This window comes from Onychomys torridus, chromosome 1 (assembly GCF_903995425.1).
Source record: "Onychomys torridus chromosome 1, mOncTor1.1, whole genome shotgun sequence".
NCBI classification, from domain to species: domain Eukaryota; kingdom Metazoa; phylum Chordata; class Mammalia; order Rodentia; family Cricetidae; genus Onychomys; species Onychomys torridus.
Window position 1 is genome coordinate 143,512,192 of NC_050443.1, and position 22,988 is coordinate 143,535,179.

The 22,988-nt window shown below is 45.2% G+C and overlaps 1 protein-coding gene across 1 annotated transcript in view; it reads left to right on the plus strand.

The window, feature by feature from the left end:
- Positions 1-22,988, plus strand: part of Dock8 (dedicator of cytokinesis 8) — a 207,046-nt gene that overhangs the window by 109,628 nt on the left and 74,430 nt on the right. Inside the window, exons 15-22 of the mRNA XM_036209142.1 lie at positions 9,685-9,802; positions 11,383-11,453; positions 12,414-12,552; positions 13,221-13,322; positions 16,832-16,927; positions 17,422-17,656; positions 19,842-20,006; positions 21,008-21,177. Coding sequence (XP_036065035.1) covers positions 9,685-9,802; positions 11,383-11,453; positions 12,414-12,552; positions 13,221-13,322; positions 16,832-16,927; positions 17,422-17,656; positions 19,842-20,006; positions 21,008-21,177 — 1,096 coding nt within the window. The remainder of the gene's footprint in view (positions 1-9,684; positions 9,803-11,382; positions 11,454-12,413; positions 12,553-13,220; positions 13,323-16,831; positions 16,928-17,421; positions 17,657-19,841; positions 20,007-21,007; positions 21,178-22,988) is intronic.

A 22,988-nucleotide genomic window follows, 5' to 3' on the forward strand; every position in this document is an offset into this window, starting at 1 on the left:
CTTGCTCAGACAGTTTAAATCACTTTACCGATTGAGAGGTGTCATTCCCCAAAGTGACTGGCTCTCCCACATCACCCTGGGCTTCTGAAACCACGTCCAACTTGCTCGGCACTGGCAGGAAGGATGGATTTAGCCCACAGTACCAGTGTCCAACCTCTATGGAGGGATTGAGCTAGACAGGTGTCCTTTGAGACTGACCCAGGCAAGCAGCTCTGAGAAGTCACCAAGAGAATTACAACAGTTTCAAAAGTGGGAAACTAGAATTGACAAAAAAGATTGTCCAAGTCTGAGCTTGCATTCCTATTTCTGTGGCCACAATTTTTTTTTCTTTTATTTAAAGACTCACTGTTGGCCTAAGAATACATGGGAATCGTCGACCCCTAGCCTATTTTTCCTGATGCCCAACAGCTGGCAATAGAGGTACCAGCTGCCTTGTGGTGGGAGCAGAATTAAAGCAGTGAGTTGGGGCCCAGTCCCAGCAAGGCCTTCAAGGGCATCTTATCCAGTAGCTGCCATGGGGGTGTGTACAGAGATCACAGGCGAAGCGTTTGTAATGAGCTTGTTAACTCCGTGCCGACCTTTTAACTAGTGATTACATTCAAGAAAGCCACATAAAGTGCGTTTTCATCTCTCGGCCCAGCCTCCGAAGTCTTGTTTATCTCATTATTGGACTGCTTTGGAGGACGGTGCTTGCTGAGAACGAGGCTATCAGTCGGAACACAGTTTCTTTGATGGATAATTAGCTGTTTCCAGGCCGCCTCCTATTCAGCTGAGTGTTCTCAGACCAGAAAGTCTGATCTGGCCTAACAAGGAGTGTCTTGCACACCCCTGTGAAGTCTTTTAATGGATACTGCAAGGGTTGCAGCATTTTGGAGAAGAGAAAGGCTCAGAATGGATGTAGGGCGGATTCCAAGTGATTGTCAGGGAGCTAGGGTTTTTACTCAGAGGATTCTTAGGAAAGAAATGAGACCAAAGTACTCTGGAAGGAATTGGGACATAGAGCATGTCCTTGAATGGGACTTGATTGTTTTCAGTGAAATAGATTCCCCCAGTTATCATTCTTTCTAGAGTGAATCTCCTCAGTGCTGGCGTGGGGGGTGTGGGCATGACACACAGTGTTCAGTCTCGCTCTGGAGGGCTCTACTCAGGAGCCCCGGGAGCTGTCCTTTGTTAAAAAATGGTTTTACCCTCTGTATCTACCCTCAGTTAGGTCCTCCACTATACAGGGTCATCCAAAGGTCTGCCGTGACTTAGAGAGGCATGCCCCCTCATCCTCTTGATTTGGGAAGCAGGCTCAGTGTGTACCTTGATTTGCAATCGGGTGGCGTTTGTCAGAGAACAAATATTTGGATGTCAGAAGGCTCTAACTCAGCGCCTCACCTCTCACATGAAGACAGTGGTCTTCTTTCTGTGATGCCTCCCACCTGCCTGTGTGCTCACCCCAGCACGATTACAGAGTAATCTTGGTAGTTCATAAAAAGTTTGGACCTTGTCTATTTAAATCACCTTTAAAAAGACACCTTCCATTCTTCACTGTTCCGTGAGTTGTTTTCCTTATTTCCTGAAGGAATAGGTAACTTCTCCCAAGGTTCCAAATATTAAAGATGCTGAAGACAGAGTGAAAATTCTCCCTGCTACTCCTGACTTCCAGCCACTGCGTTCCCCTCTTTGGAAACAGCTGATTTATGTATGTGAAATGGCCCACTTATAAAAGCTTCTGTTCCACAAACTAGTGTTTGCTGTGCCTGCTAAAACCAAGGAGCAGGCTTCTAAATGTACATATTTACCAAAGAAACCATGGTGAACCAAACAGACAGAAGAGTATATACCTCAGGCCTATTCTGGACCATTGGAGGCAGCCATTTTCTTATGCTTCCTTGCAGATGTGAGCTGCAAGTATGCATTTTTCCAGTCACACATTAAAGAGCACAATCCTCACAACCCCCTGCTCCTCCTGAGCAGCCTGGTGTGTGGAGCACTTTTTCTGAATGCACAGAATCTCTCTGGATTTTTCAGAGCTGTGCTCAGTCTCATTATGTGTGTTCTCTGACTTAGTTAATCTTGTGCTGATGAGCCTTTTGCTCTATGGTTATGTTATAATGGGATAGCTGACCATTACAACCTTCATGCATGTCTATTCATTGGACGGTTTCCTGCTTTTCATCCTTTGAAGAAGTGTTTAAAGAGCTCTGCCTTAAGAGAGAAAGGCCAAGTATTTGTTTTACTAGTCTTAGCAAGCAGTGACTAGAACTTCACTAACAACTGTTAACCTCAGGTGAGCAGCGGGCAAAATCAAGCCATTTGAAATAGCCACGGAATGGAAATAAAATTATTTCTGGCTCTGGAACCAACTCCGGCTTAGTTGTAAATCAGGCATACAGAGCCCACATCCTGGTATATTGCTCCCAAACTCAACAATCTTTTTTCTAAGAATGGAAAAAAATTCAGGAAAGAACTAATGGCCTAAGGTTCCTTACAGCCTTGTATGTTATTTCTTTCCTGGGCTTTGGTTTTAGTACACCGTTCAGCCACTTGAGGGCACAATACACTCACTTCTGGACTCAGGCAAGCCCTGCCTTTTTCATCAGATGCACTATTCTGTGACAGGGACCATACATTTCATCTTTCATAAATGCAAGACCAAGAAAAAGTGAGCACTACCCTAGGGCCCCGAGAGATGGTTGTTATTTTTTGCAAAGGGTTTTATTCTCGTCCCCAGCCCTGGCTTCTTTCAGCATTTAACACATTTCTCCCCGCTCTGGAAAGTGTAGTAGGAGGGGGTCAAGGCATGCATCTGATGACACACAGAGTGAAGTCTCCTTTGGGGCAGTGGGTCACGGTGCAAACTTACGCTTCTACAAATTCTGCCCGGTATAGGAAACTGGAACAGTGTGAGGAACTGTGTGGCCTGTGGAGGACAGGCAGTGAAGAGTGCCATGTGAAGAGAGGCTGTGTGCACTGTCATTGGCTGTCCAGTTCAGGGCTCCCAACACTCTCCTCATGTTATGCTCCTCTGAATGCTTTGGAGTTACTGCTCCCATATGACTGCTCTAACTAAGTCTGGCTATTTAGTGGTGATGAATGCTGTTTTTAACCCCCATGGGCTCTACTTCTAGACTTAAACAAGACACTCACAACGGCACCTTCTTTTCATATAACTTGAGGTCAAGGCTGCCTGGGGTAGAAGGATAGAGAAGTGATGAAATGAAGGCAAATCCAGGCTTGTAGCTCACTGTGGTGACTGGTTTGTCTAGACTAGAGGGAGCGCCCTAAAATCCAGGAGGCCCTCTTCCTTTGGTTTCTGTATTCTGTTGGCTTTTGTCATGGTTGATGTTTCCGACAGGGTCTCACTAGTCCGTTCAGGCTGGCTCCAGACTTCTGGGCTCCAGGGAGCCTCCTGCCTCTGCTTCCCCAGGAAATGGAGTTATAGTATGCGCCTTCTTTTGTCTTAAAACCGGTTTTTGGTAGGGCTAATTCTCCTCTGATGGATTAGCCTTCCGGACTATTCTCTCTCACTTCTTTTGCTGATATGGGAGGGGAAGGGACCTTCTGTCTTTAAGTGTTCTCCTCCTTAGTTTCAACTTTCCCATCTACTTTCCTGGGGTCCCCAGCAGTCAACATAATCCACTCTCCATTAATAGATACCCTGGGGTTTCAAGCCGCAGGCAGCCTGCCCTTGGCTCCTCACAGCAGGAATCGCGGCAAAATGTGAGCTGTCTGTGTCCTGGTTTTCTGAGGGGAAGAGTGCTTGGGGGTGGGAGGGCCGGATAAACAGCACAGTGGAAGAACCATGTAAACAGAACCACAGGAGGGCAGGCCTGAGTTTTGACAGTGTAGTAAGGTAATGTCTTTTTAGTTTTAGTTTTGCTTTATTTTTGGTGCTGGAGATGAAAGCCAGGGCCTGCTACTGCTAAGCATACACTCTACCACTAAGCTACAGCCCCAGCCCCAGCATAAGAAACCATAGCTAATTGATGATATGGATCTTTTTAAGTTAAAAACATCATTTTCTCACTAGCTTAAAATACCAGGGATATTATAAAACTACAAGAAACGAGCCATTCTTACCTTAGAAATTTTCAAATATGAGTTCAAAGCTATGCAACTATTCATGGAAATATAAATAGTATGGTTTAATAAGGACAAAATCAGAGGCCCTCTCACCTTAATGACTCATTGAGTTCTAAAGGATTTCTACACTGAGTCTAATAATTATGTTTAGTTGTGAGAAAATCCCAAGGCACATTTCTCATCTTTTCTCCAAACTTGAAAACTGAGGCTGAGGAGTATGCGGGTGTGGTGGAGCTGAAAAGGCAGGTCAGTGATGAGAACACCTGCTGTCAGACCTGAGGACCTGAATTCAAATGCCAGTACCTGTGCCAGAAAGCCAGGCATGGCCGAACTGTAACCCCAGGATGGGGTGGGGGTCAGGGGAGACACAGGAGTGCTGTCTCGAAGGGGTAAGGTGGAAAGGACATCAGCATTCTCCTCTGGCCTCAACATATATGCATACAATACAACACAACACACACACACACACACACACCAGCAACAAAGTTGAGTTGACAATTCCTTTTGTATCATGTGAAAGCAGTCCCCTATCAACTCATCAGATTTCAGTTTCCTGAAGTTCCCGAAATCAGTTCACACATGGGAGATGGATCAGCAACAGTTGCTATAGCTCTTCATCCTCCTCATCCTCTTCCTATTAGTGTATACTTGTTGTATACTAGTAACCATTTCACAATGCCATCTTTTCAAGTGTATCGTGATGTAACCGTGTTCATTTCCCATTGCCTTTTCCTGATCCTCCCCCTCCTCTTCCCAAATAGTTTCCCTTCTATTTCCCTGTGTGTGTGTGTGTGTGTGTGTGTGTGTGTGTGTGTGTGTGTGTTCATTCCACAAGAGAACAACATGAAATATTTATGCTTCTGTGTCTGGCTTATTTCACTTAACAGAAGGAGCTCCAATTGCTCATCATAAGCTCCATGATGAGTAGCTGTTAGTTGGGAGAGACGTGGAACAGGCTCTGTGCTTAGCTATTCCTGCCTGAATTCTGAACCTTCCCCCCACATATCAGGGCTTCCTTTTCATTTTTGTCTCTCACTAAAGTCCTTTATGAGTTTGTACTTGACCTAGCATAAAACACTGTAAACAAAAATTAGCACTTGCGGTGACATGAGCCCATGCTCACAGAACGACAGGAAGGCATACAGTAAGTGCCCTGTGTTCATGCAGTTCTGGTGAGCCTGGTGATTTGGAAGAGTGTCAGAGGTAGCTTACAGGGAGTGTGTCTTAGTTACTGTTCCCTTGCTGTGACGAAACACCATGACCACATGACTCACAAAAGAAAGCATCCACTTTGGAGCTGCTTTCGGTGTCCGAGTAGTTCATGGCCATTGTGGCAGAGAGGCCACAGGCGTGCAGGCAGGCAGGCAGGCAGGCGCGGCACTGGAGCAGTAGCTGAGAGCTACATCCTGACCCACAGGCTGAAGACTGGTGAGACCAGGCCTGGACTTCGGAAACCGCAAAACCGGCCCTTAATGACATACCTCCTTCCCCAAGGCCATACCTCCTAATCCTTCCTAAACGTCCACCACTTGGGAACCGAACATCCAAATACCAGAGCCCAGGTTGATTGGGGGAAATAAAGGAAGAGAAGTCACTCTAAGCCTGGGCAAAGTTGATATATAATTTTTTTTAAGGTTTTGGCAATTTCTCAAACAGTGAGCTACAGATTTAGCTTTGAGTTTCCTAGCAGTATAGCCTAAATAAGAAGGGGGAAAAAAATCCCAGTCAACATCAGGCTTCCTATGTCTGCAGACTAAAAGTGAACCAGTTCTCTTGGGCCAGTGCTTCTCGAAGTCGACTATATTGGGCACGGTGCATGTCGGGCTGGCTCCCAGGGGATGCTGGTGTTGATTGCTTCCTGCTCCTCTCTGGACCACAGTCAGTGACAGAATTGTAGAGCACTTTTTAGTGTGTGTTTACAACACATACTTCCACTTAAAAGAATACCGAAACATTAGGTTTGTTGGTTTTCTAAGTAATTCCACAACATATAAAATACTGAGTGAGCTCTGAAAGCACAGCCTAAGGGCACCTGCCTGTAATCCTCCAGACACCCAGGAGAGTGACACAGAAAGATTGGAAGTTCAAGGCCAGTGAGGACCACCTAGAACAACTGTCAAAAACCAAACCCAATATTGAGCCTTGAGATTACCGATTTCTTTGTGTATGTAAAAGTCTGACACTTGTGCATAGTAAATGTAAAATAATGTCAGCTACTCTTATTACATCTAAAATAGATTTTCCTGGAAGTGAAGTATGAATGGCAAACTAAAATCACCTCCCCGGCTATTTGCCTTGCTTAAAGAATGTATCTGGATGGCCAGTTTCTTTTGACTGCTTGCACAGAAGCCATCAGCTAACCACAGATGCTGACGGTAGTAGGCGTTTGAGCGTCACTCTGCTGCAATCAGTCTTGCCCTCTGGCTGATGCAGAGATGAAGGGCACCTGCTTTTCTCTTTGCAACAGAGCCTCTCTGAGGTACAGCTGCATTTTCACTATAGGAAGCAGCTCCTGGAATCTTTGACTTTGACTTTGCCTCTGCAAGAAAGGGGCTTGGTAGGGGAAGTTTTAACACACAGCTAAAGACAAAGAAATTACTTTGAAATGGCCGCAGTGCTGATCCGAGAAAGCAGAGAGCTTTTCTAATTTGAGGCTATTCTGGTATCAAACCAGGAGGATCCAGTACTAGTCATCTGCTCTAATGCAGGGTGTTATCACTAGTTTGCTATTAAATCAACACGTATGTCTCAGGGTTTTTTGGGTTTTTTTTTTTTAAGCTAATAACAGGGAAAACAATTTCTTCTTTTTCACCTTAAGAAAAGAAATGTATTTCCTCTCAGTAGACAGCTGTGGCCTGCAGTTCTGCTGAGATCTTCTAGATCATAGATGGATATGTTACCATGTTACAGCAGTTCTCAGACATCCTTGAGCGTGACAGTTGACCTCAACCTTCTTTGTTATGTGTCAGGAAAGGAACTTAAGCCCCATCTTGCTCTGATACAAAAGCAGCATACCTTGCCAGCAGTCCCGTTCCTAGAAGACAGCCCACACAATAGAAAATCAGCACTTTTTGTCCATTTGAAAGAAAGTGCATTTAAATAGCATTACTTTATTGTAGGCTGTGTATGGAAATAACAGAAAGAAAATAAAATTGACACAAATCCCATTTCAAAATTAAACCTACTTTTTTTCTCATTTCCTGTAGTCTTTCCCAGCTCCTGCTTTTTGCAAGTGCTCAGATTTTGTCTATTTTCAGCCTGGAACTTGCAGCAAGACCCCTGCCTGCCCCTCCCCTGCACACTGGGTTTCTACACTCACCACAGCCTATAGGTTGGTACATGCATTAGTCCCCTGAGGCTCCAGAAAGTCTAACTTTCCAGAAACAACGTCTCTCAAAGCCTTACAGGTAAAAGAAGCAAAGACGGACTCCATCCAGTATCACTGGCTCCAGCGTTAACCCTTTCCAGGACCTCCTGCCTCTGCTGCTCAATAACTGTTAACCCTCCGATTGAAGTGGTGGCAGTGCAGATGAGCAAGGATGAGCAACAGGCAGACATGTTCATAAACCATTACCCATGTATGTGCACACACCTCTTAAGCACTAGCCTAAACGGTCTTCAGGCGTTAATATACCAGTGTCCACTCTTGATGGCACCTGTGCTCAGCGGCTGACTCACAGAGTGGACTCACCTCATCTCACAAGGCTGTGATTTTCTCATCTTAGAAACATTGGCTTGCACTAGGTGCCTCCCAACCTGAATTCCAAACCAATCCTTCTGTTGTGCTGTGGTCCCTCATTTATGTTCCTGGGCAGGCTCATTAAATATTCTGGCCATTGAAATTAAATTCATATTGTTGCCTTACGTTGCTTTTCACTTGAGTGTAAGAAGTATTCAGTGTAGACAGGAATAAGCGCCAACAAGAGAACAGGACGGAAGGCAGCTTAAAACAAAGGGTGAAAATCCAGGGGTGTTCCAGCTGCCACCGAGTCAGAGTAGTGATACTGTTGTGTCAAGTCGGAGTGGCCTAGAAAGGCTACCACAACTCTGCCAGCTCCACGACTCTCACCCCCATCCTGTCCCCAGTGAACCCCCAGTTTAGAGAGACAAGAGTCAACAAAGCATAGGAATGCTCTGTATTTACCCCTGTGACCTTTGAACTTTACATACAAAACAACAACTGTGTTCTTGAGAGTTCCAAATATTGATTTTCCTCTTGAATTACCTGACAGCATTCCTTACTACAAGATATTTGAATAGAAAACCCTTGGGTTTTGTTTTTGTTTTTATTTTGTTTGCTTGTTGTTGTTGAGGCAGAATTGTGATATGTATCCCTGGCTGGTCTGGATTTCATTCTGTAGATCCAGCTGGCCTCAGCCTTGTAAATGATCATCTTGCCTGTGCCTCTTGAGCACAGAGTTCCAGGTATACACTCTTCCACCTAGCTCAAAAGAATCCTTATGCTGTAACTTCTTCCTGGATATGACATATTCTTCTGTAGCCAGTTAGGTTTATTTCAGTGTTTCCCCAAGTGATTTCTTAGAACATTAAAATTCTGAAGTGTGTGTGTGTGTGTGTGTGTGTGTGTGTGTGTGTGTGTGAGTGAGAGAGAGAGAGAGAGAGAGAGAGAGAGAGAGAGAGAGAGAGAGATGTGAGAAAGGTCAGCCAAATAAAATGGATTCTGAGGTTAACACTGGGGAGGGGAGTGGACTCCTTGTCCTTCTACGGCACTCAGAATGCACATTTGCCTGTTTATCTTAATTTGTCCCAAGCTTTGCCAGCAGTGTCTGGTCACCCCACCACCTTCTCATCTCCAGTTGCCTGTTAACACTCCAGAGCACTAGGTTTAGAAGGTGTAGGGCAGACTGGAGAATACAGGATTGGGAGGCAGTTTTCAACCACCACAAGGCTAATGGACTCAGCCTTAATACTTACAGAAAACTAAGTGAGGTTTGATGATAGTCTGTGAAATGTTTTTGTTCTATTAATAGTTGGTTGCCAATGAAATATATTACACAATAAAACTTTCAAATTTATTTTGAAAGCAAAACTAGACTATGAAAACTGGGAAGGAGATGAGCCTAGTTCCCAAATCTGGCCTCTCTACTGCAATATCTACTTAGCTTAGAAGATTGTCACATTTTGAAATGTTGAGAACTCCCCTCCATTCCTCTTTGCAGAGCAGGACAAGGATCTCTGAACATGAACTTGCCTGTCCCTGATCTGTACCATGGCTCCCTCTGTTCATCTGATCTTAAATGACCTCCTTGGGGCACTCTGCATGGTCTGTCAGAAGCAGGTCCACTCAGCTGTTCATTTGCCTCCAACTTGACTCTTGGATTCATTTACTCTTTTCTAGTGAGACATCAATAATCAACATCTAGAATCCACTTCTGTTGATGCTTTGGTCCAGAAGTTGCTTTCTGAATTAGTGGCAGATCCCTATGATCTTTGTGAGACATTGCTGTGGTTACCATGGCCAGGGGCGCAGGGGCAGGTGATGGATGATGTAGCTCAGCAGCCTAACTTCAGACCTCAGGCTCAGGTGTTGGTCTGTGAGCAGAAGGGGACTCTAGATATTGATTATTGATTATCGGCTTCTCTCTTTTCCAGAAACCTTCTCTACGTCTACCCACAGAGACTGAACTTTGCTAACAAACTAGCGTCTGCCCGGAACATTACAATAAAGATCCAGTTTATGTGTGGAGAAGACCCCAGCAATGCTATGCCGGTAAGGAGAGGATAGCATTTGCCTCCAGTAGGCTGTGCTGTCTTTGTCTATTCACAGGGATGAAATCTTGAGTTCCTTGGTATACAGAGTATGTCCACCACCCACCCAAGGTCTCTTGATCATGCTAGACAAATGCTTTACCAGTCAGTGAGCCATATACAGAGTATTTCATTCTAACATAGCCTACTCAACACATGCAGGGACCTTTCTGGATAGTCCAGTATTGTCCCTGAGATGATGGTGGGGAAACAGCATCTGTCTTATGTCTCTTTCCCAAATGATGCCATTGTGAGGTGTCATACCTTGGAACTGCAGACCACTTTGAAGGACTGAAAGATCTCGTAGGGTCTCCCCACCTTGCCATGGAGCCATGCTATTCTAATACACTGCAAGTTAGAGGGTGGCTCAGTGCTCACTATTTGGCTGAATTTCTTCCACATATGCACTTAGGTGAGTGTGAGACCATTTACAAAGCAATCCGAAGCATGGCCTAGTAATAATAACACCACCTCAACACCATTTAGAAATGGATCTTTATCCTGAGGCAAACTATAAACCAGTAATGCAGACTAGAATAGTATCTGAGAAGCCCCAAATGCCCGAATTTGCTAGTAAATTGCATGGTTGGTTAGCTATTAGCAAATGTAATGGAATTCAGCTAATATTCTGCCGAGATTGTAGCTACTAGTAGAAGACTTGCCTAGCATGTATGGGAGTCCTGGTTTTGATCCCCTGCAACACGCGGTTGGTGGGGGCATGCCTGAGCACAGAGTGAAGGGAGGGAGAGGTGTTGACTTCTTGCCTCATCCTCTTCTGGTAGCAGTAATTTCTTCCTAGTACCGCCTTACCTCATATTTCTACGTTCTAAAAACCACCCCTCTCTCCCTCCTGTTCTCCGATGCAAGGTGTCCTCTTGCAACAGTGGCAGGAAAGGTGGGTCTGGAGGATGCCCCTCATCCTCTCTGCCCTAGCCCGGCAGCTCCGCCACTTGGGCTGTCAGGTGTGTGTGTGCAGATCCTGTGTGTGGCCAGTGTACTCAGCCAAGGGATGGTGGCGGGGAATCTCAGCCAGTTCTCCACTCACCACACCCTGGGCCTGGTCTCTGGATTGCTGCACCTGGAGCGAAAGGATCTATCCTGTGCCCAGGAGCAAGGCCACTAGTCAAACCCTGTGCTGTTGGTGCTGCAGCAGACTCCATGAGGTCTCTACACAAGGTGGCCAGGGCAGTGGAGACAGCAGTCTCCCACATGGCCAAGGCCATGTCCTTGGAGGGAAGAAGACCCTAGCCTCCCACTAAGGACAGATGAATGTGAGGTTGCCGTGTTGTGTCTCTGCACTGAGACGGTAACGAGACCGCAGGTTTTCCAGTCTCACACCTGTGCCCTTGGTCACTAGTTAGTCTCTTGAAGCCTCAGTTGACTCAGTTTACCCCACTTCTACTCTGTATGATCACGCCGATGGTAGGACTTGGTCTTATAAACTACAACTCTGTGAGCTCACAGTGTCCTGTTGATGGGATGGCAGATGATTTGATAGAGTCGCAAGTCACCCTTAACTTGGTCCCTTCCATCAATGAATAGGTCATCTTTGGGAAGTCCAGCGGGCCTGAATTTCTGCAGGAAGTGTACACAGCAATTACATACCATAACAAGTGAGTATATTTCAGAGTCTTGAACATGTGCTACAATTATTTCAACCCTCCCAGGTTTGGGGGTGGTGGTAGTGGTTTTGAACTCCATGAGTGCTTTTCCCAACATTGGAACATAGGGACTGAGGGGCAAAGGGAGTTTATACCTGTTCTGTAATTCTGTGTTGACAATGCACTATTTTTGTAAGTAATAAGGCTTTGAGGAGAGAAGATCTTCAGGAATCTAATGTTATTTTGATTATTTCAGAAATGATGATAGAGAGATTATATAGTGTTAAATGAAGAAGAGTATTTTCTTACTTGGTTTGAGATCCAAAGAGGGCTAGAAGCAAAGCCCAGCTCTCTTGGGTCATCTTGTCATCGGCCCCTTACCTACTTTAAGCCAACCCAAGGAAAAATGGTATATTCAATTAGGTCAGTAAAGTGAGTGATGGGACCCTCTAACCTCATTCACACCTCACAGGTTGAGGAGTGACATCTCTGTGATGTCAGGTAGGCTTTCGTCTTGCCTGATTCCTAGACTGACTCCCTTAGGGGCTTCCTGTAAACACTGGCGAGGCTTGTCACGGGGACTAAATAGGTAATGTGTGTGAAGCTTAGCACAGTCTTTGGCGAGGACAGCCCCATGCCAGTCCTGTTCTTGGGGCAGAGATGGGAAAAGAGGTCACAGCAGGACTCTGAACCTCATCCTCTTTCAGATTAAGTTGTGCTTTTCCATTGTGCGGGTAAAGTCCTTTCTAGCAAAGCCTTCAGATTCTGAGCGTCTTTATGTGCTGGATGTTTCTCATAGTGTCATCCTGGCCTCCAGGCCTTACAGCTCAGGGGCAGGATAAAGTAAATGATCCCCACAGCATGCAGGCGCTCAATAGCTCAGAAGCAAAGGGTGGCCGGGGCTGTGCCTGGGACTCAGGAAGTCACTCTTTTGCAGAAAAGTGATCTGTGTCCAATGTGCTTTTGATACAGGTCTCCCGACTTTTACGAAGAAGTGAAAATCAAGCTCCCCGCCAAGCTCACAGTGAATCACCACCTCCTGTTCACCTTCTACCACATCAGCTGTCAGCAGAAGCAGGGAGCCTCGGGAGAAAGTCTGCTGGGGTATTCGGTGAGTTGCTTTCAGCTTGTTCAACACGCCTTCCCACCTTCCCACCCCCCATACACACACACACACACACACACACACACACACAGATGCCGGTGGAGCCAAGGTCCCTGCAGAGAGTGCGTCAGTCAGCTCCCTTGCTTGTCTCCTGTCAGGAGTCATAAAATGTGCTAGTCTGGATTACAGCCCAGAGTAGAAATGGCTTTACCTAGAGAATGACAGGTTCCTCACATGGAAAGCTGGTGGGTGGTAAATCTTTAAAGAATATTCATTTATTTAAGAAAAAAGGTATTGCAATATCTGTTATTTCCAAATTTAAGTGCTCCATATATATAATTAGCTCTTCAGGGAAAAAGTTATTTCTTTAAAAAACATGAAAGGTAAACTGAACATTGATACTCAGACAGGAGCCAATACTGGCCATAAAGAAAAAAAAAAAAAGAAAGAAATGCTACTACTTGGGCCTGGAAAGCAGCCAGTCGTTGACATGACCATCTCAGGAACTCTCAGGGAAATTACAATGCAGAGGAGTGGGTTGAAACTGCTGCAGAAGGAGACCTGGTCGATATCTAATCGTCATTTAGGTTTGGTTGACGGCTGTGAGCTAGATAAACCGCCAGGGCTGTGTGAAGCCGTAAAACCCACTTTGCTCTTAACATCGTCTGTTTCAGTGGCTGCCGATTCTCTTAAACGAACGTCTTCAAACCGGATCCTACTGTCTCCCAGTTGCCTTGGAAAAACTGCCACCCAACTACTCCATACATTCTGCTGAGGTAACCAGCGCTGTCTGGCAGCTGCTTCCTGCCCAGCTGTGGTCTAAGATCACTTTCCCACACCCACTTCCCATTCCCGAGGATGTGTCTGAGGTCTGAGGTGACTTGTGGGATTCCTCTAGGGCTGTCATCTCCAAGCACCCTGTGTTTTCTGAGGGCACATTGTTCCAACAGGATGGGAGGAGTATTTGGCAATGAAAGAAACTTTCCTCATTTAGACATCACCACAGCAGAATGTTCTGTAGACACAACATGCACCTGAGGCGAGGCTACCTTGAATTGTCTGCAGTTCTCAGTTCTATACATTAGGAGACAGGTTGAGCCCACTCATGATAGATAGTGCTCCTATCAAGGATCCCTTCAGAGTGTTTCCAGGCCTGAATCAGCAGTTCCTCTTTGTGGGCCATTGGTCACAGCCAGGGTGGCTTGGCTGTAAAGATGCCAGTTCCAGAGCTCTGCCCTTCCTGTCTTGGCTGCTCCTCTTGCCTTTGCAGTCTGGCAATACCACAGTCTAAAGATACTCCTGTGTCTCTCAGCTCACTATCCTGCCTCTCACCCTTTCAGTAGAAGTTTACCTCAATGAGTATTATTTCTAAGCAAATCATCTTACTCATCAATATTTTATCATGTATTGGCACCCAACGTGGGGCTTGAACCCACGACCCTGGGATTAAGAGTCTCATGTTCTACCGACTGAGTAACAAACAAAAGAAAAAAAGAGAGAGAGAAAAAAACACAGGAAGTAGGTCTCTTGCGGAGAGGAAAGACAGAGCAGCAGTGAAGGGTAAGGTTTTCAGCTCTCAGCTATTGCTCTGACCTCTTGGCTTTTAACTCTGCAATTGGCTCTGTGTTTCTTATTTAACAAGATGGCTACACCTACAATGTATCATGAAAATATGATTCTTTTTCTAGCCCTCACAGTATTATTGGTGGGCCTTCAAATTTAACATAACCCTGAATACCATCCTTTATCCATTCAGCAACCACCTTTCCTGTTCCCCACAAGGATCCTGTTTTCACACTTGTCTGAATCGGGCTCCAGATGCGGCCTGTGTGGCATTGGTCAGTTTACCTTTCAAGGTCATTTATTCTGTAGTTCTTCCTTTTAGTCTTTTAGTTTTTGGGGTTTTAAGTTGAAGAAATTTCCAGGACCTTCCCTGTAGATAGCCCTTTCCAGTCTCTCTTCCCTGCTGTTTTTGTCGCCCTCGGCTGGCTCTTTTCCTTTGTTTTACACTAAAGCTGATCTCCTGGACGTACCAGGCTAGCCTGAGGACAGAGATGTTCATTCCAGTTCATCTTTATGCCCTCGGTGTACAGTGCCTTGCAGAAACCCTCACAACTGCTTTTCCAGAGCCAAGCAAGGTGGCGCATGCTCTCCTCCGGTAGGAGTGAGGCAGGAAAATCACCCAAGTCTGCAGCCTAGTGAGCCACCAGTAAAGGCCAGGAAAAACAAACCCTGCTTTTCAGTTAACATCCACATTCTAGTTTGGTAGGACTCTGATGGTTTTCCTTTTTGTTTTTTCCAAAACACATTTTCCAAAAGCACAGATAAAAACCTGAGGTTTGTTGAAATTTTTAAAAATAGTTTTTAAGACAGGGTCTTGTATAGCCCAGGCTGTCCTCAAATTCACCAACTAGCCAAAAAGTGGCCTTGAACTCCTGACTCTCCCACCTCTTCCTCCCTACAAGCATGTGCTACCACACCCGTCTAAACCCGAGGGGGGTTGGGTTTGGTTTGGTTTGGTTTGGTTTGGTTTGGTTTGTGACAGGGTTTCCCATGTAGCTTTGCGCCTTTCCTGGATCTCACTCTGTAGCCCAGGCTGGCTACACACAGAGATCCACCTGTCTCTGCATCCCAAGTGCTGGGATTAAAGGCACGTGCCACCACTGCCTGGCTAAACCTGAATTTTTAAGACAAATCCAGATCCCAAATACCAGTCTTCCCCTCTCCAACTGTGTGAGTGTGGGCGTATCACTTACCTCCTCTGACTCTCAAAGATGAAATGAAATCCATATCTGACTATAAGGTGCTGTGGACATTAATTGAAATGGTGCTTATCAAGAGGTAAATAATACTAAAGGAAATATCAGTTTCTTTTCTTACCTGTAGCTTCTCCCTCGGGCCCTCCTTGCCCTTCACCATCAAATACAATGGTAGCAGCAGGTGGCTAGTGAGATCTTGAGTGGGCTAGTTCTGACTCAGAGCTGTTCGTGTAAAATACGGGCTGGATTTCAAAGTCTTGGTATTGGAAAAATAGAATATTTATTAGTAATTTGTATGACTTCTCATTGAGGAAAGAGTGGGCCATACTGTGTTCAGTGAAACAGTCTGTTGAAATTGCTCTCACGTGTTCTTGAATGTGGCTTCTCGACAATTTACAAATTTTGAAGCCAATGAGGTGGTTTGGTGGATAAGGATACTTGCCACCAACCCTAACAACCTGAGTTTGATCTTGATTCCCAGGAGAGAACCAACTCTCTAACATCATTCTCAGTCCTTTATATGTACTATGTGTTCTCTCTCTCTGTCTCTGTCTCCCTGTCTCTCTCTCTCAAGTAAAAAGGTAATATTAATTCCTATTGGATGTCTATTGAATGCCACTACTTTAGGTTACAAATGGAAACTCCAGTGTCTACAAGAATCCCCCAAGTCACTTACGTGAGGCTGCTCCACAGCCTAGAACTGTGCTGGGAGACAAGGCTGGTGTTCTTCCAGCTCTCAAGTTAGAAACTGGTCTGTTATAGGAACTGTGCTGACTTTTAAACATTACCAACAAATTCACAACAATGTCCAATACCCTGTGGGCCAAGTAGAGCTCTGTAAGCTTGGGCTCCAGCTTGTACCTTCCGAGAGTCCCATGGGTCCCCATCTCTCCGACCACCTTTCTCCTACCCTCGCAAACACAGCATGCTTCCTATCGTTTTGATGAAAGGGGCACAACCTCAGGCTGGGCCTCCTTGCTCCAGCACTGCCTGCTCGCTCTGGACCCTAGAGTCTAGAGAAACATAGTACTAGTGGGAGCTGGAGGCAAAGTGTTCTCTCTAAGGCCGAAGAAGTAGATGGTGGTAGATGCAATGGAAGAAGTATAATGAACAAGCGGGAGCCAAGCAGTCTTAGAAACACTTGGCTAAAAAGAAGTTATTTTAGGTGTTCAAATCCATTCCAATCCCCAGTGTCTGTCCTGACATCCCTGATGAATGGGGAGATCATTTAATTACATTCCGAGCATCAAAGAGCATCCGTGTTGAATAAGAGGTTAGAGACAGATGACCCAGCTCAGCCCTCCTAGCATTTGTTCAAATGCTAAGGCCCGGGGTGTGTGATTGACTTGTCAGTGTGAAAATAACTAGTTTGGTGTAGAATCGAAACTTGAACGAAAGAACTCTGACTCCTAGCTATGGAAGTTCTCTGTTGGTAGAACCTTGCCTTTCACCAACAAGTTGCTTATTGACAGTTGGAAAGGGGAATCACATTGCTAATCTTTTTTCTTTCTTTCTCTTTAACACAGAAAGTCCCTTTACAGAATCCTCCCATTAAGTGGGCTGAGGGCCATAAGGGGGTATTTAATATTGAAGTACAAGCTGTTTCTTCTGTTCACACCCAGGTAAGGAATGTCAAGGCCTGCCGCTGGCTCATGCATCTCATTGGCCCCCTTTCTTGGCCTGTGATACCTAGTGCACCAACTCTGCCTACAGAGTGAATCCTGGTTTATTTTTTTCTTTGATTAATAGTTGCTGGAATAATAATTAATAGTTGTCTTATTTTAGCTGGGCGGTGGTGGTGCATGCCTTTAATCCCAGCACTTGGGAGGCAGACACAGGTGGATCTCTGTGAGTTCGAGGCCAGCCTGGTCCACAGAATGAGTTCCAGGACAGCCAGAGCTACACAGAGAAACATTGTCTCAAAAAACAAAGCAAAACAAAAAGATTCCATCCCATTTTGCACAGCATATTCTACAAAGAAGTCCACTACCTTTGCTGGAAGCATCCGGGACTGAGACTTCTAATCTGAAGCACTGGCTAAGAGGGAGTACCAAATTCCTGGGTGAATGTTGAAAGAATATACCTCATGAGAGCCTTCTGCCTTCTGCCTTCCCAGGATAACCACCTGGAGAAGTTCTTCACCCTTTGCCACTCTCTGGAGAGCCAAGTGACCTTCCCCATCCGTGTGCTGGACCAGAAGATCACGGAGAGCTCGCTGGAGCACGAGCTGAAGCTCAGCATCATCTGCCTGAACTCCTCCCGCCTGGAGCCCCTGGTGCTCTTCCTACACCTGGTGCTGGACAAACTCTTCCAGCTTTCTGTGCAGCCCATGGTCATCGCTGGCCAAACAGGTAGAGGCCTGTGTGCTGGGAGAAGGCATGGCTAGACCACACAGCTCTGCCTAATGAGGCTTGGCTTTCCACAAACCAAGGAATGCTGGGAGCAGTCTTTGCAACCTTTGTCGTGAACTCAAGTCCAGGGCTGTTTTGCCAGACTCCGTGCATGTTTAACAGAAAAAGGAAGAAGGGCTTCAAGTGATGGCTCAGTGATTAAAAGTACCTGTTGCTCTTGCAAAGGGCCTAGGTTCAGTTCCCAGTACTCATACCGTCCACAGCTATCGGTAACTCCAGTTCCAAGGAGTCTGATGACTCCTTTGACCTCCACAGGCACTGCATTCACACAGTACACATGCACACATGCAGGCAAAACACTCATATACATCAAATAAGATAAAATAAATAAGCGTAAAGAGAGAGAGAGAGAACATTAAAATGGGTTCTTTTTTAAATATTTATTTATTTATTATGTTTACAGTGTTCTGCTTGCATGTATTCCTGCACACCAGAAGAGGGCGCCAGATCTCATTACAGATGGTTGTGAGCCACCATGTGGTTGCTGGGAATTGAACTCAGGACCTCTGGAAGAGCAGTCTCTTAACCTCTGAGCCATCTCACCAACCCCTAAAATGGGTTCTTAGGGCTGTTGAGATGGGTCAGCAAATAAAGGTGCTTGTCTCCAAGCCTGCTTGATGACTTGGATTTGATCCGTAATATTAAAGCTTTTGGGGGTGGAGCAGTAGTTCAGTTACTTGCCAAGAATACTTGGGGCTCACTGGCCAGCCATCATAGCCTACTTGGCAAGTTCAGGCATGTTATCCAAACAATGAGGTGGAGAGTAACTGAGGGTGACATCTAATGTCAGCATCTGGCCTCTGCATGCACATGCAAACAGGAACGTATGGACACACATATACACATGGCCAGGCATGCTAGCACATGCCTTTAATCCAAGCACTCAGGCAGGCAGATCTCTATGAGTTCGAGCCTAGCCTGGTCTATAAATCCAGTTCCAGAACAGCCAGGGCTATTACACAGAGAAACCCCATCTCAAAAACAAAACAAACAAACAAACAAAAAGAACCAAAACCAAAAAAAAAAAAAAAAACCCCACTAATAAACACATGAAGATAATGAAGGTTTTAGTCTGCAAGCATTCATTTGGAACCTACTTCTGCTCTGGCCAATACTGTGGAAGGCACAGTGTGGGAAGGAGGAGGCACAAAAATTGTGAGAAGTGTGCTAGGTCTGGGAATGGTTTCCAGCCCTCACAGGGAGGCTAAATTACCAGTAGGCACAGCTTCGGGATGGTACAGTTTGGATTCCTATCACTGGGGGGACATTGCGGGCTTCATGGAGGAGACTGAGCATGGAAGAGGTGGTCTGACTTGGTGGCCAGTGTGATTTTGTGGCAGGAGGCAAGGAAGACACTCCAGGTGAGGATGGAAGCATGAGCAGGGTCAGGAAGGTGGGGAGACCACAGAGCGGGATAATATGATGGCTCCCTCACTAGGACTTAGCCGAATTTGAGCAGGAACAGGCACAAAGTTGAAAGCCAAATGATGGAGGGCTTGGTGCACCAGACCAGTATGGTCCAAACAGTGTGCATAGACCTGCTGTGGAGAGTATCATAACCTGTGTACATTATTAAGATTCATCTTTATGAGAATCTGTTGTAGGACAGATTTATACATTGCCCTCACATCCCTTGGGCATCCTGTTGAGATGTTGATTCTGGTTCAGCTGCTCTGGGGTAGGGCCTAAGGATAAAGTCCCAGGTGATGCTGGTGATGTCAGTCTGCAGAACCCAGTGAGTAGCCTGTTCCAGCTGAGTTTAGACAGCAATGGCATATGGACATGGACACGTCCTGGTTGTGGGAAACTGCTCTTAGCAAAGGCAGAAAAAAAGAATGGAATGTGAACCAGGCGTGGTGGGATATGCTACCATACCTATAATTTTAGCACTTTGGGAGGCTGAAGCAAGAGTTCTGTGCAGTGAGTTCTAGGCCAACTTGAGCAACACAGAGGGAATGTGAGCATGTCTGTGGTGAGCAAAGCTGGCACGTGGAAGCTGCCTGGAACATAGCTGCCTCCCACCGACATTTCTTTTGCCTGGCTCTAAGGTGGTCAGTGATGAGGACATACTGTTAACTGGCCTGGGAACATCCGCCTCAACTTCTCGTTTCTCTTGGCTCCTCAGCAAACTTCTCACAGTTTGCCTTTGAGTCTGTGGTGGCCATTGCAAATAGCCTGCACAACAGCAAGGACCTGAGAAAGGACCAACATGGGAGGAACTGCCTGCTGGCCTCCTACGTGCACTATGTGTTCCGGCTGCCTGAGCTGCACAGGGAGGCACCCAAGTCAGGTAATGTTTCCTGAGGGGACAGGGACCTAGCAGGGTCCTGCCTCATACCACTGCCATGGGATTAAAGGTTCAGTTTTGTTTTTCAAAGTAAAATGGATGTCAGTGCTGCAATGAAACGTTTCTACATGCTTCTCCTTCCCTTCCTCCCTTCTTCTCTCTTTCCATGTTGAACTAGCCGTGTCCGCCTAGTCGGTAATCCCTCAGTGACCTTCTCTCCTGTTGCCAATGAATCAGTTGAGGATCTGCTTTAAAAGATGGAGAACTGTTGACTGTGTCAGATTCTAGAATAATAGTAAAAACAAAAACAAAAAAAAAGTATCTATCCAATGGTAGTAACACCACTGAAAGTTCTGAAACTTTTCATTTTATTAAAAAAAAAGTTCTCATTCCCCCCAAACTAGATTAATAATAATCCATTTCATCATTCTTCTTAGTTATTTGCATAGGCAATAAACCATAATGTCTGGTAACATGATATAAAAAATATCATCAATGAACTTTTAAAAAAATCCCACATTTTTAAACACTTTGCAACTTTATAGTCTCTCCGGTCATATTTTACATAAACCTGTCATTTCAGTCCAACTTTAAAACCAGACCTGGACTCACTTTGAAACGTTGCATATGCCTGTCCTCAAAAGATGACTGTGAATGATTCATTTTGAACAGCCTTCCTCCATGACTTATACTATTGCATCATTTAAATATTGATCAAACAAAAATATTCGTATTTCTGATCTTGCTTGAGAATTCAGAAACTCTGGCAACCTTAGGGTCTGGTTCCTTGTGGCAGTGACATACTGGTCTCCAGTTCCCCACAGCCCTCCCCACTATGTCTCCCCACTTCACACCCTGCCCACTTCACCCAACATCACCTCCCTGCCCCTCATGGCTGCAGAATAAATATGAGGCCTCCTTCCAAGCCCCTTAGTGGGTCCTTCTCAAGCTCTGTCACTGATTCTGTCCTGTCTCTTGACATGTCTCTGGCTGCCGGGATACAGGTGGCCCCCCTGCCATCCCCGACCCCCGATACCACACCTATGGACGCACATCTGCTGCCGCTGTGAGTTCAAAGCTGATGCAGGCCCGTGTGATGAGCAGCAGCAACCCAGACCTGACTGGAACACACTGTGCAGCAGATGAGGAAGTTAAGAACATTATGTCTTCAAAGGTAGGGGCATGGCAATCCCTGGAGGCCACATACACTCAATGTTTTGCTTTTTAGCTGATGCACACTGTACAGGTTTCTGGGTATAGTATGGTATCTTGATAAATAAGTGCACTGTATGTTTTAAACTGGGTGTTTAAGACATTTAGTGCCTCGTCCATCCGTCATTCCTCTGTGGAGAGAATGCTAACATACTCTTTTCTAGCTGTTTGTTTGTTACAGTGCTGGTAGTGACAGTCCCCTCTGTGCCACAGCACGTGAAGCTTTTCTCCTGCTGAGCTGTGACATTGTAGACACTCTTTACTTTCTTCTTTTTTAAAAAATTTATTATGTATTCAGCATGTATGACTGCAGGCCAGAAGAGGGCACCAGATCTCATTACAGATGGTTGTGAGCCACCATGTGGTTGCTGGGAATTGAACTCAGAACCTCTGGAAGAGCAGTCAGTACTCTTATCCTCTGAGCCATCTCTCCAGCCCCATACTCTTTACTTTCTTGTTTAGTTTTATTTATTCTGAGTTAGGGTCTCATGGAGGCCTTCCAAAGTGCTTGGAATCTACTGTTTTTAATTTTTAATTGGCATAGAACAGTTAGACACATTTAGTGGGTGCAGTATGATGTTAAATCCATGTGTACAGTGTGTCATTATCAGACCTGGGCAGTCTGACATGTCCATTACTCAGAAATACATGGTTTCTTCATGCTAGAAGCACCAGAGTCCTTTCTTGTAGCTATTTTCAAATAGTCATTCAATTGTTGTCAGCACAGCTCAGTGACTCAGTTTCCTTGTTAGTATTTTACACTAGAATGGTACATTTGTCACAGCTTATGATATTAATACATAATTATCATTAACATCAGCTTATATTTATTTGGATTTCCTCAGTTTTCCCTAGTGTCTTTTTTCCTATTCTGCAATCCTCTGGAGGGTCACACAACACTTTTCAGTCATGTCTCCTTAAGCTCCTCTTGCATATGATCATTTCTTAGACTTCCATTGTTTTTCATTATCTTGACAGTTTCAACAACTAATAAATGTTTTATTTGGGATTTTAAAAACATGCAGCCAGGCGATGGTGGCACACGCCTGTAATCCCAGCACTCGGGAGGCAGAGGCAGGTGGATCTCTGTGAGTTCGAGGCCAGCCTGGTACAGAGCTAGTCCAGGACAGGCTCCAAAGCTACAGAGAAACCCTGTCTCGAAAAACAAAACAAAACAAAACAAACAAACAAACAAAACCATGCCGTAGTGTTCATTCCTCTAAAGTTCATAGTCCAGTGGGTTTTATCATCCAAAAAAGCTGCAAGAAATGTGTTGCTGCTGTTATTGCTTGACACAGAAATGAGCAAGTGATCCAAATGAGTGCCCAGAGAACTGATTTAAACAGGAACCAGCGCCACCATTTTTTGATTGGACAGGCAAGGCCTGAATATGGCTGTTGCTGCAGCCTTGCTTTTATGTTTTCTTTAATAAAAATGAAGATATTAAATTTCTATATATATATTCTAAGGTAATGTTTTTCTGATTATTTTGTAGAAAGGGATGAAAATTTAGTCCAAATAGAGAGTATACCCTTTCAGAAGGGATTTTGACAGTTGATTTTTTGGTGTAGTGCCACATTGAACCACTGTGGGGCACTATTCTCACGCCTTTTCCCTGCTTTCCCAGCACACTGAAGGAACTGTTGGTACCCGAATCTTTTTGCTGTTGTTTTAGGTTTTTATTTGTTTGTTTGTTTGTTTTTCAAGACAGTCTTTCTGTGTAGACGTGACTGTCCTAGAACTTGCTTGGAATACTAGGTTGGCCTCGAACTC